Raw genomic sequence first — 20,328 nt, 5'->3', positions numbered from 1 at the left:
TTTTGGTGTTTTTTCTGAGGTGAAATAAAATATAAAAGAAGGAATTGTCTAAAAGTATGTTAGCATGCTAACCAGCTAGCAGTCCTCTTTTATTAAACTCTTTCAGTTCCAATGAACAGAACCATTGATTTAGCCCTAACGTGGTTCTGGACCTCCAGCAGGGTCACGTGTTCAGTCAGTGATGAGATGATGACAGGAAGTGATTAAAAACTGAGTCAAAACTTTTCATTGATCATTAACTTTTGTGATGTACTTGATTTCTTTAAATTTGCATTCAAGAAACGTTGATGAGAAAGATCTAAATAACCAAACTGACCTTAAAGTCCGTAACTATTGTTTTGTTATATTTGCTTTATCATGATCTGACAGTAAAATCAGATACAGGTCAGCTGTCAGTGGCTGTAATCTTATTTGTAAGAATCAACTGGATCGGATGTACATGTCACATTGGAAGCATAATGTCAATAAAAATGGCAAATTATAAAAAAAAAAAAAAAAAGAATCAACTGGATCAACACAACCAATCAGAGCCAAGGGGCGTGTCTGAGAAGTCACTGCAGACTGCTGCTGCTGGTGACACACAGAGGAAGAAGCAAGTTTTCCTGTAAATAGAGAGGGGAGGAGCCACAGTGAGTCTGATTCAGGCTCAGCAGGACAGAGAGGAAGCTGAAAGTGAAAGTGTTCAGTTATTCAGACTCCAGATTGAAACGACGGAGCAGAAAGAAGTCTGAGGAGACAAACTGAAGTCTGAGGAGACAAACTGCAGTCTGAGGAGACAAACTGCAGTCTGAGGAGACAAACTGAAGTCTGAGGAGACAAACTGAAGTCTGAGGAGACAAACTGCAGTCTGAGGAGACAAACTGCAGTCTGAGGAGACAAACTGAAGTCTGAGGAGACAAACTGCAGACTGAGGAGACAAACTGAAGTCTGAGGAGACAAACTGCAGACTGAGGAGACAAACTGAAGTCTGAGGAGACAAACTGCAGTTTGAGGCTGGTGAGTGTTAAAACAACACTTTTCTCCTTTTAGTGTCCGAGTGTCTGAGTCAGTTTGTCTCTGTGGACTGTCGAGGAAAGAAATGTGAGAATGAAGTTGACAGTTTGATTCTTCTGTGGACACAAAGTCCTGATTTGGAATGATTTCTGCAGCTGGACGTCTCTTTAACTCTAACACTGTCACTGCTTCTGACTTCAGACCAGAAGATGAGGGTTCATGTGGAGGAAGAGGAGGACGGATCAGAACCTCCAGGATCCAGCTGTGTGTCTCTGAAGAGTGACTGGTCCAAAGAGCTTCTTCCTCCAGTCTTCAGTAATGAACCTGGACCCTCAGACACAAAGTAAGAGAACTGATTCTGACTCATTCACTGTTTGTTGCAGGACCTTTAACATGTCATGGAAATGACTCAGCTGTCCACATTTTCTTGATGTAGCTGCAAATTAAAATGTTTGAGTGAGAGAGAAATCATTGGTCCATCTCCCTCTGAGTGTCTGTGACAGCTGTCAGTCACAGAGAAAAGATGGAATCTAATCCAAGAGGACTGATCCAAACTTTAAACCTCCTGATCATCAACAGCAGCAGTTTGTGTAGTTAGAGCTTCAACAATGACTTTCATCAGAGAATTTATCAAAGATTCATGTGAGATGAATAAAAACATGTTGGTGTTTGCAGAGTTCAGTCCAACAGACAGAGATCAGAACCTCCAGGATCCAGCTGTGTGTCTCTGAAGAGTGACCGGTCCAGATTTCTTCCTCCAGAATTCAGTAATGAACCTGGACCCTCAGACACAAAGTAAGACACTGTTTTCACAGTAAACTGACCAGATTTTCTGTTGATGTAACTTGTAAACTGTGATTTGTTGCTCTTTTCTGTCCGTCCTGGAAGAGGGATCCTCCTCTGTGGCTCTTCATCAGGTTTCTTCCATTGTTTTTTTTTTAACTGTTAAAAGTTTTTTTTTCCATCAACATGTGAAGTTTTTCCTCACTCAAATCGAGGGTCTGAGGACAGAGGATGTTGTCCACTGTACAGATTGTAAAGCCCACTGAGGCAATGTGATTGTGATTTTGGCCTATATAAATAAAATTGATGTGATTTGATTTGACCTGATGAAGATGATGAACTGAGGATGAAGACTAAATGTTGGTGGCTGACCTCAGTGAGGTCTCAGCTGTGACGCTGACAGTGACAGGAAGTAAATGATAGAAATCTATGTGAGATGAAACATGAGTTGATAAATTAACACGTGATTTGATTAATTTAGTTTAATCATTGATCCTGTCTGACTTTCATCACAACACAGAACATGTCCTGAATCATTGAAGGAACAAAACATACGTGACGACGATGGAAGAGATTAAAATGCTGATGAATTAATAAATAAAGTGATGAAATGTGTGAGCTGCTCAAAGTGACCGTGACAGAAGCCGTTTTTATACAGAGCACCAAGCCACCAATCTGCCCGTCCTTTTGGTGGCTCGGTCTGCGGTTTTAGAGAGAAGCCGGCAAATTGGGGGTCTGTTTCGGGGTCCATCGATTTTCCGCCTCGGAGGGAACACTTATTTCCGCCTCGCCTGCTATCTAAAAACGAGGTGGCAATGTGCCGGCCTCTGCGTGAGCTGGGCGGAGGTGTGGATGACCTGCACTGTTGTCGACCCACAGCCGGGGAGTTTTAAAACCAGGAAACAGCTGATCACAGCAGTCAGTCCATCACTTCATCCACGGACATTAAGATGAACAACTGGACAGCCGCTGAGATCCAGGAGATGCAGCGTCTCCTGGGTCTCTGTAGCTGTTTGGTTGTGTTAGCTTGTTGTTGTGTTGGCAGGCTAAGGACTAGGGGTGGGTGGATTGATCCAAATATCAATAGTATCGATACCAAGGTGAGTATTGGTATCGGATCGATACTAGCGTGATGAGATCGATATTTTTGTTGAAGTTTCTCTTCTATAAGTTCAGCAAATCACTTGTTTTTCTTCACAGAATTTGTATGATCGCAGCGTCTCTCTCAGTCCTTATGCACAGCGCTCCTCTCCACCTCTCTCACTCCGCTCACTCAGATTCACTCTGAAGTTTGAATATGGCAGAATATAATAACACTTTTGTGTATCTGTTGAAGGAACATTAGTATTACTATTTAGGCTACATGCAGATAGGTTATAGATTTAATTATGTTAAATATTATGTTCTTATTTGGCTAAAATCGTTGTCCCGTGTTTTATTATTATCATAATCATGATCAGCTAATTAAAGGCAAAATTACAAAATCACTCAATGATCAGAAATGTTCAAGTAAAAAGTATCGGTATCGGCATCGGCAATACTGGCCATGTAATTACTTGGTATCGGATCGATACCAAAATTTGCAGTATCGCCCACCCCTACTAAGGACGGTCGCTACTTTCAAAATAAAAGCCCCCCGCTAAGAACCCAGTTCTAAACTCCAATGGGGTTTATGTAAAGCTCTTATTTTGAAGATAAATTATATGTCTCTCACAGCCCAACTTCGAGCTTCACGTCACGTCACATGTTTACGCCGACCTCAGAGGCGGCTTTTGGAGGAGGAGGAATATTACACCTCCGTTATAGAAAAACAGGCCGCCACATTGCCGTCCTTACCTTGGAGCAAACGTGCCGCCTTTTCTATCTAAAAAGGGCTACTGTGAAGGACATGATGAGCTCTTTACTGGAGGCTTCACTGCGAAGCAGCTGCACAAAGTGTTGACTTTGTATTTATAACAACCAAAACACTAAGGCCTGCATGATATATCGTTTGAGCATCGTCATCCCGTTGTACGTGTGTCACAACGCACAGCCTGCGATGTAGGAAGCAAATGAACTCATCTAATTTCAAGGGTACCTGACAGTCTGCATGCACAGATCCACCAATCACATTAGTTCTTAATCAGTGTGCTGAAGCAGACCAGCCCCTGCACATGGAGTGAGTCGCTGGTAACAACATTGAAAAATGAGCAACGAACAAGAGAAAACTGCCGAAAACGAAGACTCGGTGCCAAAAAGAAAAGTAACGTCAGTTATCTGGGATTATTTCGGCTACAAGAAGGATGATATTGACCAAACACGTGTTCTGTGTCGACGGTGTGTTGCAACAGCAGAATCCTGCACAGGTCTTATTTTGAAAACCCGCCCATACACGCCATAATTAAAACTGCATCTGACCCGTTTTCCTACAGTAGCACAAATTACATTCCGCACCTGAGCCGACCCGCTTTAAATTGTTACCGACGCCCGACCCGCACCCGAAGGAAAATTAGACGGCCAGCTGGGGAATGGAAGTTCTGGGAGGGCGCAAGCACGCATGAATGAGCTCATATGGGGCCCTATGATTTCCGAGATCACGGAATCGCGGACGGAATCATGGAATTGGCCGATTAAAACGGAATCTACTTTTTAACGACTTGTATGTGTCAGGTGAACTGTTGTTTGCAAAGAAGCAGACCTGAGAAATCATAATTAAATGTGTTATGAGTGGGAGTTAGCCACTGTCCGATTCATATTATCAGCATATAATACCAGAATGACTGCTAACTGCTGCTAACAGTAGCTGCTGTTAGCTAGCTAGCCCCGTTAGCCACAGCCCTGTTAGCTGACTCTGCCTGGGCTGGGAGGCTTTTCTGGATCTGCCAGAGAGCTGACCATGTTTTATTCAATGAAAACACAAACACAAAACATACTACTGTATGAAGACATGATGAAGTCAAAATGTTTTTGATGCACTTTACTGTACTGTACGGTACAGTATTGAGGAAATATGTTTGTCCCATCAATTAATTTAAGGTAATTTCTATTTAATTTGTGTACATTTTAGTCATTTACATTAAAAACACACTGTTTTGGTAGTATAATAAGAGTAAAAGGTAAAAAAATAAAATAAAAATCGGGATTCCCAAAAATTAAAACAGAAAAAACGGAATTCCCAAAAATTTAACGGAAAAAATGGAATTTGGGAAAAAATAAAACGGATTTTATATGGCCCTACTCATATGAAATATAAATGCAGATCATTTTGAAATGCAGCATAACATAAAGTGCTATATAGGTCATCTGATGAAAATTCTTGTAATTTTTCATATCGCAATATACATCGCAGGGTTACAAAAAATCGCAATGTCTGTTTTTTCCAATATCGTGCAGCCCTAAAAAACACCAAGTCGATGTGTCCTTGAGCAAGATACTGAACCCCAAAATTGCTCCTGATATGCAGTTGGCACCTTGTGTGGCAGCCTCTGTCTGAGGGCTGTGATGAGCTGGAGACTCATCCAGGGTGAACCCTGCCCTCACCCAGAGCGATGACTGGGATTGGCTCCAGTAACCCCCGCGACCCTCACAGAAAAAGCAGTTGATAATAAGATGAGATGAGATGAGAACACCAAATCTGGATATTTTAACAACAACCAACAAATCATTTATGAAAAATGTCTCCACAGGAAGAGGAGACTTGACTCTGAGAAGAAGCAGCCGTCCTGCTGTGTTTGGTGTCAGGACGTCCTGAAGGATCCGGTCTCTACCAGCTGTGGACACTGGTTCTGCAGACGCTGCATCACCTCAGACTGGGTCCAGTCTGCTTCACCAGGAGACTCCTCCTGTCCCCAGTGTGGAGGTAAGACTCAGACCAAGCTGGACTGTACAAAGTCAGACTGAACATCTGACCATGTGTTTACTTCCTGCTGCTTTTCATGACTTTTATTTAACCTTCCAATAAGCTCATTCAGCCATGTGGACACATATATTACCTGAGTGTGGACAGACGGAGATGTAAACTGTAACTTGACGGGTCGGTGGAGGCAGAAACCACAAGGTTCTGATTCTAGTTGACTGTCTACTGTAACTGAAGTCACATCAGAGCTTTGTTCCTCTGCTGTCAGTCAAACATGAACACCGACACACGGTCAGAGGCCCAGAGACACATTTCTGATGCTTCCTCTAAACTGGGCTTAATTACCTTCACTTCTTTATATATTACTTTATTTTCTCAGTTTAGTTTTTATTAGTTTTTCACATTTTGCACACCTCACATCCCACAATACAGAAACCAAACCAAGCCACACTAGCAAACAAGATACAGTCCTGTTGGGAGTTGCATTCCTTCTTGTTCATTCATTAATTTCGTCCTCTGTATCTAATGTTCTTTCAATAGTCTTTGTCACTATTGAGGTCCTGAAAAATCTCCATTTCAGCCATTTGTCCTTCAGCTGTGTCTCTTGCAATCTTAGGCGATGTGTCAATTTTTCCATTACATAGATTTCCTCTATTATCTCCATCAACTGTTCCTGAGTCAGAGGATCCACTCTACCTCATTTCCTTGTGATAGCTTTTTACCAGCTATTTTGATCATTTCACCTCTTCATTGTTATTTTCCTCAATACTAGAATCTAGCGGTAGAGTGGCCCATCTTCCAATCTTCGATATCGATTCAGTAATAAATAATTCATTAGAGTACCTGTTGATAAGCTAGCAGCGATAAAAGCTGCAGAGGAGACTGATGAATAACATGAAAATGCATTAAAGGGCTCTTACACCATCCCAACACCATCTCAACAAATAATAAATACACTGGACTTTTGCTCTCTCTCAATTGGATATTCTGACTTTGTGGCAAGCCTGGCTATAAGATGAGGCCATAAGATGAGACTGTTGTTCACTCCTGATGGACTAATATGGACACATGTGCAGACACACATGTAATCTGTATGTACTGTCTAGAGCTTGAATTCAGCTCTGTATGCTACTGCTGTAATATGTTTTGTCAAAGGTCATAACAAAAGAAAAAAAGAGAAGAAAAGAAAAAAGTAAAATTGCAAAAGACAAGAAAAGATCAGAATGAAGATTTTATCCTGTGGGTAATGGGGGCGGGACTTGATAAGCTTTGGCTTCTCCCGCTTTTCCCTTTCGGCCATGTGTGTTGTATTATTTGAACAATGATGAAATGTGATGCTTATGAATTGACATGTCCGAAACAAACAACATAAATAAAAAATAATTTTGTTAATTAAAAAAAGTCATCTTAAATGATAAATCTTTTTACTCTGGGGAGTTCTAGTTCGAATTGCCCGAATCGATTTAGAGGATTTAATGAATCGATATTGAATTGGGAAAAAATATATTGCAATGCATTAATGATGATATTTTTACCTACCCCTACTATTTTGTGTTCTGTTCTGTTCACCATTACTCCCTCTAGTTCTTCGTTCAGATGGAGTGCTTGCGCCAACAGTTCTACAAAAAGAGTGAACAAAGTGGGTGATAGGCAACAAGGGATAGGCTCTGGTAGACCTTTGCAAAGTAATTTTATCAGTCAGACTTCGATTTATTTTAATTTTGGCAGTGGGCTTTTGATATAAAGTCTTAATGCATTGTACTGATTCACTGTTAAATCCAAACCGTTCTAGCACTTGATATAAAAATCTCAAATTCACGCAGTCGAATGCTGTCTCTGCGTAGATGCTTACTGATATAATGCTTTGTTTTTTCTGCTGTGCTTCATCTACGATATGCAAAGTTCTTGTCCTGCGTTTGCCTTCCGCTTATAAATCCTGTTTGATCTTACTCTATGATTTCTGTTATGAAAGTAATCGTTTTGAGATAATTGTTGTGGATATTTTATAATCCACGTTTAGCAACGAGATTGGCCTGTAATTCCCACAGTGCTCTGTGTTTCTTCCTTGTTTGTGGATGACCGTAATGATTGCTTCAGTCCAGGATGGAGGTATTTTATTACTTTGGACTGCTTTGGAATTAAAAGAAGCCAAGAGTAGTGGTGTAAGCTCATCTTTGAACATTTTGTACCACTCTGTGGGGGAGCCATCACTCCCCGGAGATTTATAATTTTTTAATGCACTTATTGCATCATTTACCTCTTTCTTTGTAATATCGGCCGTTCACCTATCATTTTGAATAGCACTGATCGATGACAGGTCCAGTGAATTCAGAAACACTCTCATTTCTCTTCATCTGCAGAGTCAGGCTGTGTATATAGTTCCTCATAGTATCTCTGAAGGATTTTCTGTAACTGTAATATAGATTCCTTTCACCATATCTTTTAAGTTTATCGTGTTCTGACTGTGTTAAATGTGTCTCCTGTAAAAATATGATTTGTGCTTTTTCCTTCTGAAGTTTTGTCATAACCCTCTCTTTTTTCTTCGGTATGTTCAGACCGTTTACATTCAGCGACATTATTTTGACATTGTTGGATGCCATTGTGTTGTACTACTCCCAGAAAGTGCACTCCCAAACAGTTCGGAATTACACACTCATAAACAATTGGCAACATATCAGCAATCCGAGAAAACAACTTCAAAAGTGGGGGGGTTCACTCCTTCCTCTCCATATCCCCATTGGTGGGTGAAGGGGAAGTCCTCATCTCAAGGAAAGGGCCCCTTTCTAGACCTAGAACTGAGCCCGGCTCTCGGTGCTCCATAGCGTCTAGAAAAGTCCAACTCAAATAACCTGACCACTCCCAGTTGGCTCTTATTAGCTTTAAATAAAATCCCATTGTGGATCCATTTTTCTGAAACAGTCGTTTTAATCCAAGATGTGGACAAGGTCCTGTTCATTAATCTACAGATAGTGTTTGCTCCATTTAAGCCCTTTTCATCATCTCTTTTCCTCTGTCTAATCATGTTGTTTTTCATTGTCCATACCTGTATTGTCTCAAGTCCATTTTTTTTTTCGATCAAAGCCTCATTAAGATCTCCATTGAAAATCTTGTAGTTTTTGTCTTGCTCGGTGCGCTGTATCCCAGCTCCGTCTTTGCCCCGTCACTCACTGCCACTCCGGCACTCCTTGCCTCCTCCCGCCCACTGCAGGTTCGGTGTCCTCGCCTGGCTTGTCCACTCTTTCCTCCATGTCTCACGCAGCTTCTCTGGCGCTCCCATACGTCCTCACACCGTTGTTCCAGTGAATCCGGATTTTTGTGAGCGGTGTCTGGAAACGGATTCTTTTTCCCTTTAACACTTTCTTGATGCCCACATAGGTCTTCTGTTTTTGGATGATTTCAGCGGGGTAATCATGGTCAAAGAAAATTTGTTTTCTTTCATCTCAAACTGCAGAAAGTTGGCCACGATTGACTTGGGAGCGGCACCTGGTCCTGGTTTTGGGGCGAGGGCTCTGTGTGGTCTTTGAATCTGGAGATTAGTCCCTTCAAGCAGCTGGAGTTCAGCTTTTAGCAGTTGTTCCAGGTATTTGGCAGCGGAGTTCCCTTCCATGTCCTCCAGTATGCCAAAAATTCGGATATTGTTTCTCCTTGATCTCCCTTCGAGATCTGTCACTTTCTCTCTCAACCAGTCTGTCTGCTCCCACATCTCCGCCAGTACATCCTTCGCATCCGCCTTCCACTCTTCCAGCTCTGCTATGCGTGTTTGGGCCTCAGTGATGTCCGTCTTTTGTGCCTGTAGTTCGCTGCTGGTCTTACTTAGCTTACGGTCAATTTCCTGTCGGAGGCTACTGATTTCTTCCTTCACCTCTTGTTTCAGTTTGACTTTAAGTGTAATTAGCTCTTGTTTTAACTCTTGTTTGAGCTCTGTTATGTCGTTACTGGAGCCTGGAGCGTCTCTGCCTGACCTCAGTTTTCTCCGCTGCACCATCTTCGTGTTCGCTAATGTTAGCTCTAGCAACGCTCTCAAAGATTTCTTCCATTACAAGTTTTTTTTAAGCTTTGTTTGAATTTTCCATGTTTTTCTGGCTTCCTCGTTTGTTTTCTCCACTCATGCCTTGTTTTCATCTGTTGAGTTACATTTATTTGTGGATTTTTTAAACCGCCTTGGGAGAGCTCATTAACTAGATGTCCACACTCTCCATCATGTTCCCGGAAGTCCCCTTCTTTATATATTCTTATATTGATCTTTGTTATTGGTGATGAAAATAATCTCCAGATTGTCAAATTTTCTTTGTTCTTTCTCAAACATTTTTCTCTTTTCAGTGAATGGTCTGCTGGAGGTTTTAGTTGAACATAAGATCAGTCTGAGGAGGAGATGTGAACATGTGACTGAAGGAAGTGATGGAACAGGAAGTGATGGAACAGGAAGTGGAACCCTCCTCAACAGGATCTACACTGAGCTCTACATCACAGAGGGACAGAGTGAAGAGGTTAATACCCAACATGAGGTGAGGCAGCTTGAGACAGCTTCCAAGAAGAAGACCTTCAGTGAAACTCCAATCAGGTGCTGCGACATCTTTAAAGCCTCACCTGACCAACAGAGACGCATCAGAGTCGTTCTGACCAACGGCGTCGCTGGAGTTGGAAAAACCTTCTTGGTGCTGAAGTTCTCTCTGGACTGGGCAGAGGGCTCCGAAAACCAAGATGTCAGTCTGCTGGTTCTGCTGTCGTTCAGGGAGCTGAACCTGATCAGAGATGAGCAGTACAGTCTTCTCAGGCTGCTCCATGTTTTCCATCCAACATTACAGAAGGTGACAGCAGAGAAGCTCGCTGTCTGTAAACTTCTCTTCATCTTTGACGGCCTGGATGAAAGCAGACTTTCACTGGATTTCAACAACCATGAGGTCGTGTCTGATGTCACACAGAAGTCATCAGTCAGCGTGCTGCTGACAAACCTCATCCAGGGGAAGCTGCTTCCCTCGGCTCTCGTCTGGATAACTTCCCGTCCTGCAGCGGCCAATCAGATCCCTCCTTCATGTGTGGACAGGGTAACAGAAGTACGAGGCTTCACTGACGTCCAGAAGGAGGAGTACTTCAGGAGGAGGTTCAGTGATGAAGATCTGTCCAGCAGAATCATCTCACACATCAAGACCTCCAGGAGCCTCCACATCATGTGTCTGATCCCAGTCTTCTGCTGGATCACTGCTACAGTTCTGGACCACATGTTGACTACAGACCAGAGAGGAGAGCTGCCCAAGACCCTGACTGACATGTACTCACACTTCCTGCTAGTTCAGACAAAGAGGAAGAAGCAGAAGTACGATGAGGGACGTGAGACGAGTCCACAGGAGCTGCCCGAGGTTGACAAGGAAGTTCTTCTGAAGCTGGGGAGGCTGGCGCTTGAACATCTGGAGACAGGAAACATCATGTTCTACCAAGAAGACCTGGAGCGCTGTGGTCTTAATGTCACAGAGGCCTCGGTGTACTCAGGAGTTTGTACAGAGATCTTCAGAAGAGAGAGTGTGATCTTCCAGAAAACAGTCTACTGCTTTGTTCATCTGAGCGTTCAGGAGTTTCTGGCTGCAGTCTACAAGTTCCACTGTTACACCAACAGGAACACAAAGGTGATGAAGGACTTCACAGGAAAAGACTACAAACCAAAGTTTTTTCTTGAGAAGATTTTTTTTGATGAGACCTATTACCCATCCCTGGATGAGTTTCTCATCAGTGCCATGATGAAATCCCTCCAAAGTGAAAATGGCCACCTGGACCTGTTTGTTCGCTTCCTTCATGGCCTCTCTCTGCAGTCCAACCAGAGACTCTTAGCAGGCCTGCTGGGTCAGACAGACAACAGTCCAGAAATCATCCAGAGAGCCATCAACAACCTGAAGCAGATGAACAGTTATGAGATGTCTCCTGACAGAAGCATCAACATCTTCCACTGTCTGACGGAGATGAACGACCACTCAGTCCATCAGGAGATCCAAGAGTTCCTGAAGTCAGAGAACAGATCAGAGAAGGAACTCTCTGAGATCCACTGCTCAGCTCTGGCCTACATGCTGCAGATGTCAGAGGAGGTTCTGGATGAGTTGGACACAGAGAAGTACAGAACATCATGGGAGGGACGACAGAGACTGATTCCAGCTGTGAGGAACTGCAGAAAGGCTCGGTAAGTCCAGATGTGATTCACATTATAAAGCAACATAAAGTTGAAGTCCTCAGTATTAAAGATCAACACTTTACAAACATGCACAATATAAAACTACAAATGTGTCCAGAACTCCTTCTTGTGTTTGTATCAGTTCAGTGAACACAAGTTTCTTCCATCATCTTCTGTCTGTGTGTCTTTGGCTGATGGAGGCTCCACAAATCCAGCAGGAAAACTTGAAGACTTCAGAGTTTGTGCTGAAAATGTTCTGACAGTCATCGTTTGATCACATGTTGGGTTGGTAAAGCGTCCCGAGCAGCAACAAAGAGAGAAAATCAGAAACTCTCTGCAGATACGAGACACTAACACGCCTTTTCTCCACATTCCAGTCTCCCTCTCTGTCTGTTTACGGCTTCTTACGGCTTTTACGTCTTTGTCTCATCTCGCTGCGTCTGCCGTGCGTGATGTGCTCTGATTGGTCCACATCAGTCTGCTGATGGTGGGAAATAACAAGAATCCATAATTCACCTCAGATGCATCAAACTAAAGTAACGAAGCTGTGAGGAGGAGAAAGTTCAGATGTTTGTGTTCAGATGTAGAGAGGAGAAGTCTCTCAGTGTGTTTACATAACACTCAAGAAAACCAAATTACTGTGTTAGTCCGACTATGATCTGATCTTTAAGATGCATGTATACACCTTAGTTTGACTAAAATCGAACCGGATCGGATTTCTCATAGTTGGATTAAAACACCCAGATTATACGATGGATAGTCACATTACTCGTGCATGTACACGTTCCATCAGATCAGATCGGATTTTGCGTTCTGTGCAGGCTCGAGTTTTTTTTCCAGAGGCTGTGAGCTGGAAGTAGAACGACGGCGGCGTCTTTCTTCCGAAATAACCGCAAGCAAGAGCTCCATTGTGCATCTAGTTTGTGTAATTATCACTTACACCATATACAAAGTGTACAAAGATGTAGCTTCGTCTCGCTCTTCGTACACCATCTTTCTCGTATGCCGAGGCATTTTGTTGTTGCTGGTGACGTAAAGAGGTCAGCCGGAGGTGTTTCTGTTACCACTAGTTGAAATGGGTACAGCGCCACCTATCGTACCGGGTATGACATGCTCCGGACAATAATCCGATTTTCTCACTGGCATGTATACTCGGACAACTGCAGTTGTCTGATTGAGTAGCAGAGTCGAACTATGGCTGTAATCTGATTGAGCTGTGCATGTAAACGAAATGACGGAGATACTCCAAGTACAGATACATGAAACATTTACTGAAGGACAGTAACTAAGTATTTGTACCATGTCTTCACGTGACACATGTTTACATTAGACATTTGACACTTTTGTCCAAAAATATGAATTTGTGGTTCATTATGTTGCTCAACATGTGGACAGAAGGAGCTCAAGTTTCAAACTACAAACCTGGTGATCAGTAACTGACCAGCTGAGCTACAGTCGCTCATGTTAATGAGCTGTGTGATGCAAAACGATATGTTTCATAATAAAGTGTCTGAATTTATTATATTTGAACTGTTTTATTATCTGTATTCACAGATTTATTGGCTGTAATCTCTCAGAGACTCACTATGAAGTCGTGGCCTCAGTTCTGAGGTCCAACCCCTCCCATCTGACAGAGCTGGACCTGAGTCGAAACGACTTGCAGGATTCAGGAGTGAAGCTGCTGTGTGCTGGACTGCAGAGTCCAAACTGTCGACTGGAGACTCTGAGGTCAGTAAATGTGTTTTGCTCTCGTACAGTGTTTATCCATCAAATTTAAATCCATAAAAGAGGGTTTAAATTCTCCTCAGTTCTCTTCACAAATCACAACAACTGTTTTTAAAGTCTGTCAGTGTGAACAGTTTGGTTCAGAGTTTAGTTTGAACTCAAACAGGACTGATGTTAGTGAGGAAACTGTAGGATTTATCCTTAAGTGTGCTGAGAAATGAAATCAGTGTAATTAAGTTTCTATGTGAGACATCAATTAATAAAAAACTTGAAGAAGTTCAACACATTTTCCGGAATAATGTCGTTTTAAGCAACCTTCAGAACAGGATTTTACAGGAACTGATATATTTCCACACAAAGCTGCTCACACACACACACACACACACACACTCAGTGAAACTAACATCCAGATGCAGCTGTTTGAAGTGTTGTGTCTGATCCGTTCAAAATGTGATGATGTCATCATTCAGGAAGTGATGTCACGGTGTGTTCTGATTCAACCAGTAAACAGGATTTGGAAATGAGAAGAAAAGAATGAAAAAAACTAAAGTGACATCATGTCTGATTTGATCATTGTTTCAGACGTGACTGAGATCAGCAGCTTGTTATTAATCTGTGCTGACATAAACAGGTGTTTGAATGTTGAGCTGATGTTTGGATGATGTCTGTAGAAGCTGACATTATGATGATCCACAATAACACAATGACAAAGTCACTCCACTTATTTTAGAGAGTAAAGCTCATTGATTAAGACAAAGTGATGTTGAGCTTCACATTTCCAACCTGAACACATCTGATTGGACTATAATTGGATTTTTATCTCTATCGTTTATTCTTTATTCAGATTGAGACGCTGCTGGTTGACAAAGGTCAGCTGTGATTATCTGGCCTCAGCTCTGAAGTCCAACCCCTCCCATCTCAGAGAGCTGGACCTGAGAGAAAACGACCTGCAGGAGTCAGGAGTGAAGCTGCTGTCTGATCTGAAGGAGAGTCCAGATTGCAGACTGGACACTTTGAGGTCAGTAGAGGGTTGGAGTCAGTCCATGCTGGTTCCAGCAGAATTGTACTGAACATATTTAGTATCAGAGGAAAGATCCAGTATTTCCTGGTTTCCTCAGTGAAGCTGCGAGAGGAGAACGGTGACACACAAAGTGTTTGTTCTCTCATCTCAACACTAAAGAACTGATCAGTTCATCTGCAGCATGTCTGCAGCATCGCGTGGCAGTCGGGGACAGTGCCTCTGGACTGGCAGACCGGGGTGGTGGTCCCTCTATTCAAAAAGGGGGACCAGAGGGTGTGTTTCAACTATCGGGGGATCACAGGGTACTGGAGAGGAGAATTCGGCCGATAGTCGAACCTCGGATTCAGGAGGAACAATGCGCTTTCGTCCTGGCCATGGAACACTGGACCAACTCTATACCCTCCGCAGGGTGCTCGAGGGTTCATGGAAATTTGCCCAACCAGTCCACATGTGTTTTGTGGACTTGGAGAAGGCATTCGACCATGTCCCTTGTGGCATTCTTTGGGAGGTGCTCCGGGAGTACGATCCCTATACATCGGAGCAGGAGCTTGGTTCGCATTGCCGGCAGTTAAGTCAGACCTGTTCCTGGTGCATGTTGGACTCCGGCAGGGATGCCCTTTGTCACCGGTTCTGTTCATTATTTTTATGGACAGAATTTCTAGGCGCAGTCAGGGGCTGGAGGGGGTCTGGTTCAGGAGCCGCTGGATTTCATCACTGCTTTTCGCTGATGAGGTCGTCTTGTTGGCTCCTTCAAGCCAGGACCTCCAGCATGTCTGGGGCAGTTTGCAGCCGAGTGTGAAGCAGCTGGGATGAAAATCAGCACCTCCAAGTCTGAGGCCATGGTTCTCATCCGGAAAAAGGTAGCTTGCTCCCTCCGGGTTTGGGGAGAGTTCCTGCCTCAAGTGGAGGAGTTCAAGTATCTTGGGGTCTTGTTCACTAGTGACGTAAGGATGGAGCGTGAGATTGACAGGCAGATCGGTGCAGCGACCACAGTAATGTGGTCGTTGTATCGGTCTGTCGTTTACCGGTCAATCTATGTTACTACCCTCACCTATGGTCATGAACTTTGGGTCGTGACCGAAAGAATAAGATCCCGGATACAAGCCGCCGAAATGAGTTTCCTCTGCAGGGTTGCGGGGCGCTCCCTTAGCGATAGGGTGAGGAGCTCTGTCACCCGGGAGGAGCTCGGAGTAGAGCCGCTGCTCCTCCTTCAGTCAGAATGAATAGACTTGATGAACAAAGTGTCTGCAGGTTTGTGATCTTCATTCCAACATGTTAACATGAAGCTGAAAGGAAGCTGGTTACGCTACACAGCCGCTCCACTTGTGGTCTGAACAGGACTGAAGTCCTGCTGCTCTTTATATCACTGACTGACAGCTGATGGAGGGACGCTCTGTAAACACTCATGTATCACTGCTGCTGTCTCTCATTCTCTCATCAGCTGGTAGAGGTGAAAGATGGAGGTGTGGAGAGGATCAGCTGTGTCCTGATGGTCCGGAGAGGTTGAAGCAGCACCATCAGCTGGTGGGTGGAGAGGCTCTGACTGGGCCGTGTTACTGGGAGGTGGAGTGGAGAGGAGAGCTTCATCCAGCAGGGACTGACGGACCAATCACAACACGTGGAGATGACTGTGTGCCCAATAAAAACACAATAGCATTAAAATCTTACTTCCTTTTGCTTCAACAAATATTTATTTCCCAATATATTTTTATAAACAGTTTTTCTACACTACAGTTAAACTTCAGCAGCTGTTTGTCACTTGTGTAGCTTCAGGAGACAAAACATGCTGAGTCAAGTTGGTAACGACTCAGCATGACGCTCTACTTTACATGACATTGTACATTAAATGACAGCATGCGCTCAGTGAACTGAAGGTTTTACCCTGAGATAAATATCTTTTCCATCCACTGTCTTTATGCTGCAGGCGTCAAAGTGTCACATACAGTGGCTCTGCTCCACATGAGTGAAGGTTGAAATGTAAAGTTGAGAACCACTAAGTTCAGGAGGGCTGGGGAAAAGCCTGATCCCTGCAGCCATAGCTGCCCTGAACAGCAGGCCCCACTGATCTGTCTGTCCGCCATTGTGCTGTCATATAAGTTGTCATTGTTGTTATTGTTGTTATGTATGTCATTTTTTTTTGTTGGCGTGTATGTAGTGTCCGTTGGCGTCTGAGATGTGTAATGTATTGTCAGTGAAGACAAATCTCCCTATGGGACAAATCAAATCAAATCAAAACATGTCGATCATCATATTTCCTGCAGCATCAGTGACTTCAGGTGAATGTGACCCTGAAGTCGACCTGTGGAGCTTCTGAAGTCCGTGTAGAAGCAGGTCTGATCAGCAGCTTCATGTTCTGGAGCTCCTGCTGGAGCTGCTTTCTGCCAGCAGGTGTCACCGTTCATCTTGTTTTCCTTCAAACTGAACTGATGATATGATGATTTCTCTCTGACTTCATTTGATCAGAAATTAAATGGAATCATCATTTAGTTGAACTTGATTTAAAGATATAATCTGTCAGATTTCTGCATTCAGATGTCTAAATGGACTTCACCTTTGTTCTGTGTTGCTGAGTTGTGTCCTTACATTATCCCACACGTGTCCAACAATGTCTGAAGAGAAATCCACAAGTTCACTCAATATAAATATAGTTTCATTTGGTGGCTTTTGGAGCTATTTGGTTACTTGTTTGTTATTGATAATGTTTGATCAGTATACTTTTATTTTGATTCAATTCATGACGTTATTTTCTATTACTGGTAATTTGAGGTAAATATTTTTATTTTGTTTAGCTTATTTAGTTTTTGTTTCTTTGTAAATTGGGTAGCACTGGGCACCAGAGATTATATAGGGATGAAAGCAGGTGGAGGACCAGAATGCACCTGAGTGGGCACATGGTTTTTCACCAGCGCAAGAGAGACACGCAGGAAACCAAATGTGTTTGTTTTATTGTTTTCTTGCTTGTTTTGGGGAAAATAAATCATGAAGGAGAAAATAAGAGCTTTGACTGGACATTATGACTTGCCTGCATACGATTCACCCCCATGGTGCCAAAGTGGTCCTTTTTGATTTTGATAAGATTTAGTTAAACTGATTTTGGACAAACAGCCACTACAGTGACCTTTCACCACTGTTGGACAAACTACCCAGAAGTCCTGCTTCAGTAAAAGTCTGAAAGTATCTGTCCACAACAATGTAGTGGAGTGGAAGTATCAGATTATAGAAACACTCAGGTAAAGTACAAGTACCTCAACATTGTACTTAAGTAGATGTACTCAGTTACATTCCATCACCTTTATAACATTTTCACAAACGCAGAAACTCTCAGAAATGAGCGTTTTTTTAATGGAGTCTGGTGACAGTTGACAGTCTATCTGATCAAAGATTAACTTTGCTACATATTTAGGGAAGAACATTTTCCATTCTCTGCACTTCATCATGAAATAACTTCAAACAGATCTGAACTTGGACACATTTATCTCCAGTGGTGACGAGACTTGATGTTTCTCGTCTCTCATGTTTTTATATGCTTTCTTCCCTGCTGACTCGTGGACGCAGGCGGAGGGAAGGTCGAATCCTGTGACAATCAACGGTCCCGTTTTAGGTTTTTTTTATATCACAGGACAGTTTTTAATCTTGTCCTTATAAAGAACCGGTTTGCGCTCCAGGAGGAACTGTCCAATCGGAAGCCGAAAACAAAGCTGCCAGCTGATTGGCTGTTTGATTTCATGTTGTGGTTTGTTTTAATTTAATATTTTGAACTGAAGGGATTTGTAACGCGAGCGGCTCGTCATCGATCACAACCAACAAATCTTTATTTTTCTTTTCACCACGCTACGACTTACTGTGTAACTAAAGACTTTTGTTTGTGTAATGCATGATTAATACGATAAAAGTAGTATTTTTCTAGTCTTCCAAAAAAAGGGAAAAAAAAAAGTTCTGATCAGTTTGCGAGTTTTGATGAGTTTTGTAAGTTTAATTTTTTTTTATTTACAAACTATGAAACATCAGATTTTAAAGATTGTACCACATAACCTACCAGACTTTGTCTAGTTTTGGTGTTTTTCTGATTTAAAGAAATTAAATATCAAAGAAGGAATTGTCTAAAAGTATGTTAGCATGCTAACCAGCTAGCTGTCCTCTTTTATTAAACTCTTTCAGTTCCAGTGAACAGAACCATTGATTTAGCCCTAACTGGGTTTGGACCTCCAGCAGTGTCACGTGTTCAGTCAGAGTGATGAGATGATGACAGGAAGTGATTAAAAACAGAGTCAAAACTTTTCATTGATCATTTTTAACTTTTGTGATGTACTTGATTTCTTTAAATTTGCACTGAAGAAATATTGATGAGAAAGATCTAAATAACCAAACTGAACTTAAAGTCCGTAACTTTTGTTTTGTTATATTTGCTTTATTATGATCTGACAGTAGAATCAGATACAGATCAGCTGTCAGTGGCTCCGCCCAGTGGCTGTAATCTTATTTGTAAGAATCAACCGGATCAACACAACCAATCAGAGCCAAGGGGCGTGTCTGCAGCGCTGGGCAGGCAGTGTCTGCTCTCACCTGGTCAGATGTTCGCGCTCAACTGTGAACAATGGCGGAGAACAGACAACAACAACAGAGCAGAAACATGTCCCACCATCGCCTGTGGCAAGCCGTTTTAACATTTAATCGAAACACACTCGTATCTGTAATTACATTTTAGAGCCATAACAGCATTTCTCCTAGTCAAAATTGTTTTCTCACTATTCAGAATGGTAATTAAAGATATCTGCAATAACATTCTTACTATTAGAAATTTTATTTTAAGATATCTACAACTTTGATTGTCATAGTCAAAACTAAGTTTAAGATATCTTAAAATCCTTAGAAAGTATAAGTGGCCTTTTTAACATTTAATAGGTAGACTGGATATGTACTGCAGATATCTGTAATTTTATTCTTCCTAGTCACAAAAAACATTTCAGATATCCACAATGTAATTTTGAATATCCAAAAATACATTGTGACCAGTAAAAATGTCATTATGGATATCCACAATATATATACAGATGTCCACAATTGCATTTTTACTAGTCATAGTATGAATTGTGGATATCTGAAATGACAATTGTGGATAGGAAGAATGTCATTGAGGACATCTGAAATGTTCCTTTTGACTAGGAAGAATTTAATTACAGATATCTGCAATACATATCTACCTATTAAATGTTAAAACATCTTGCCATAATTGCCCACGTCAAAGAGAAGACATAAGAAGACTGACGAAGAAAAGCAGAGTAAAAACAAAGAATTGTTTCAACACTCAGTCTGCAGACTGCTGCTGGTGGTGACACACAGAGGAAGAAGCATGATTTCCTGTAAATAGAGAGGGGAGGAGCCACAGTGAGTCTGATACAGGCTCAGGAGGACAGAGAAGAAGCTGAAAGTGAAAGTGTTCAGTCAGTTATTCAGACTCCATTTTGAAACGGCGGGGCAGAAAGAAGACGGAGGAGACAAACCGAAGTCTGAGGAGACAAACCGAAGTCTGAGGAGACAAACTGCAGTCTGAGGAGACAAACTGCAGACTGAGGAGACAAACTGCAGTCTGAGGAGACAAACTGCAGTCTGAGGAGACAAACTGCAGTCTGAGGAGACAAACTGAAGTCTGAGGAGACAAACTGCAGTCTGAGGGGACAAACTGCAGACTGAGGAGACAAACTGCAGTCTGAGGCTGGTGAGTGTTAGAACAACACTTTACTTCTTTTACTGTCCGAGTGTCTGAGTCAGTTTGTCTCTGTGGACTGTCGAGGAAAGAAATGTGAGAATGAAGCC

General features: G+C 42.4%; 1 protein-coding gene across 1 annotated transcript; it reads left to right on the top strand.

Moving 5' to 3' along the window:
* Positions 1-976: 976 nt before the first annotated feature.
* Positions 977-17,511, top strand: LOC115597549 (protein NLRC3-like). The gene is made up of 7 exons (XM_030443571.1): positions 977-996; positions 1,195-1,336; positions 5,442-5,614; positions 9,932-11,777; positions 13,323-13,496; positions 14,338-14,511; positions 15,956-17,511. Exons 2-7 carry the CDS (start codon positions 1,203-1,205, stop codon positions 15,960-15,962), a joined length of 2,508 nt encoding a protein of 835 aa, XP_030299431.1. The 5' UTR covers positions 977-996; positions 1,195-1,202; the 3' UTR covers positions 15,963-17,511.
* Positions 17,512-20,328: the final 2,817 nt, after the last annotated feature.

Source organism: Sparus aurata, chromosome 16, assembly GCF_900880675.1.
Source record: "Sparus aurata chromosome 16, fSpaAur1.1, whole genome shotgun sequence".
Lineage (NCBI taxonomy): Eukaryota > Metazoa > Chordata > Actinopteri > Spariformes > Sparidae > Sparus > Sparus aurata.
Note: the sequence above shows the minus strand (reverse complement) of the source record. Positions and strands in the feature narration are given on the sequence as shown.

What these genes read in the sequence shown, in the direction of transcription:
- LOC115597549 (XM_030443571.1), top strand. Translation starts at nt 1,203, where the DNA reads ATGAGGGTTCATGTGGAGGAAGAGGAGGACGGATCAGAACCTCCAGGA. An exon ending in CCTGGACCCTCAGACACAAA is followed by an intron (nt 1,337 to 5,441) that starts GTAAGAGAACTG and finishes ATGTCTCCACAG; the next exon opens with GAAGAGGAGACTTGACTCTG. An exon ending in AGGAACTGCAGAAAGGCTCG is followed by an intron (nt 11,778 to 13,322) that starts GTAAGTCCAGAT and finishes CTGTATTCACAG; the next exon opens with ATTTATTGGCTGTAATCTCT.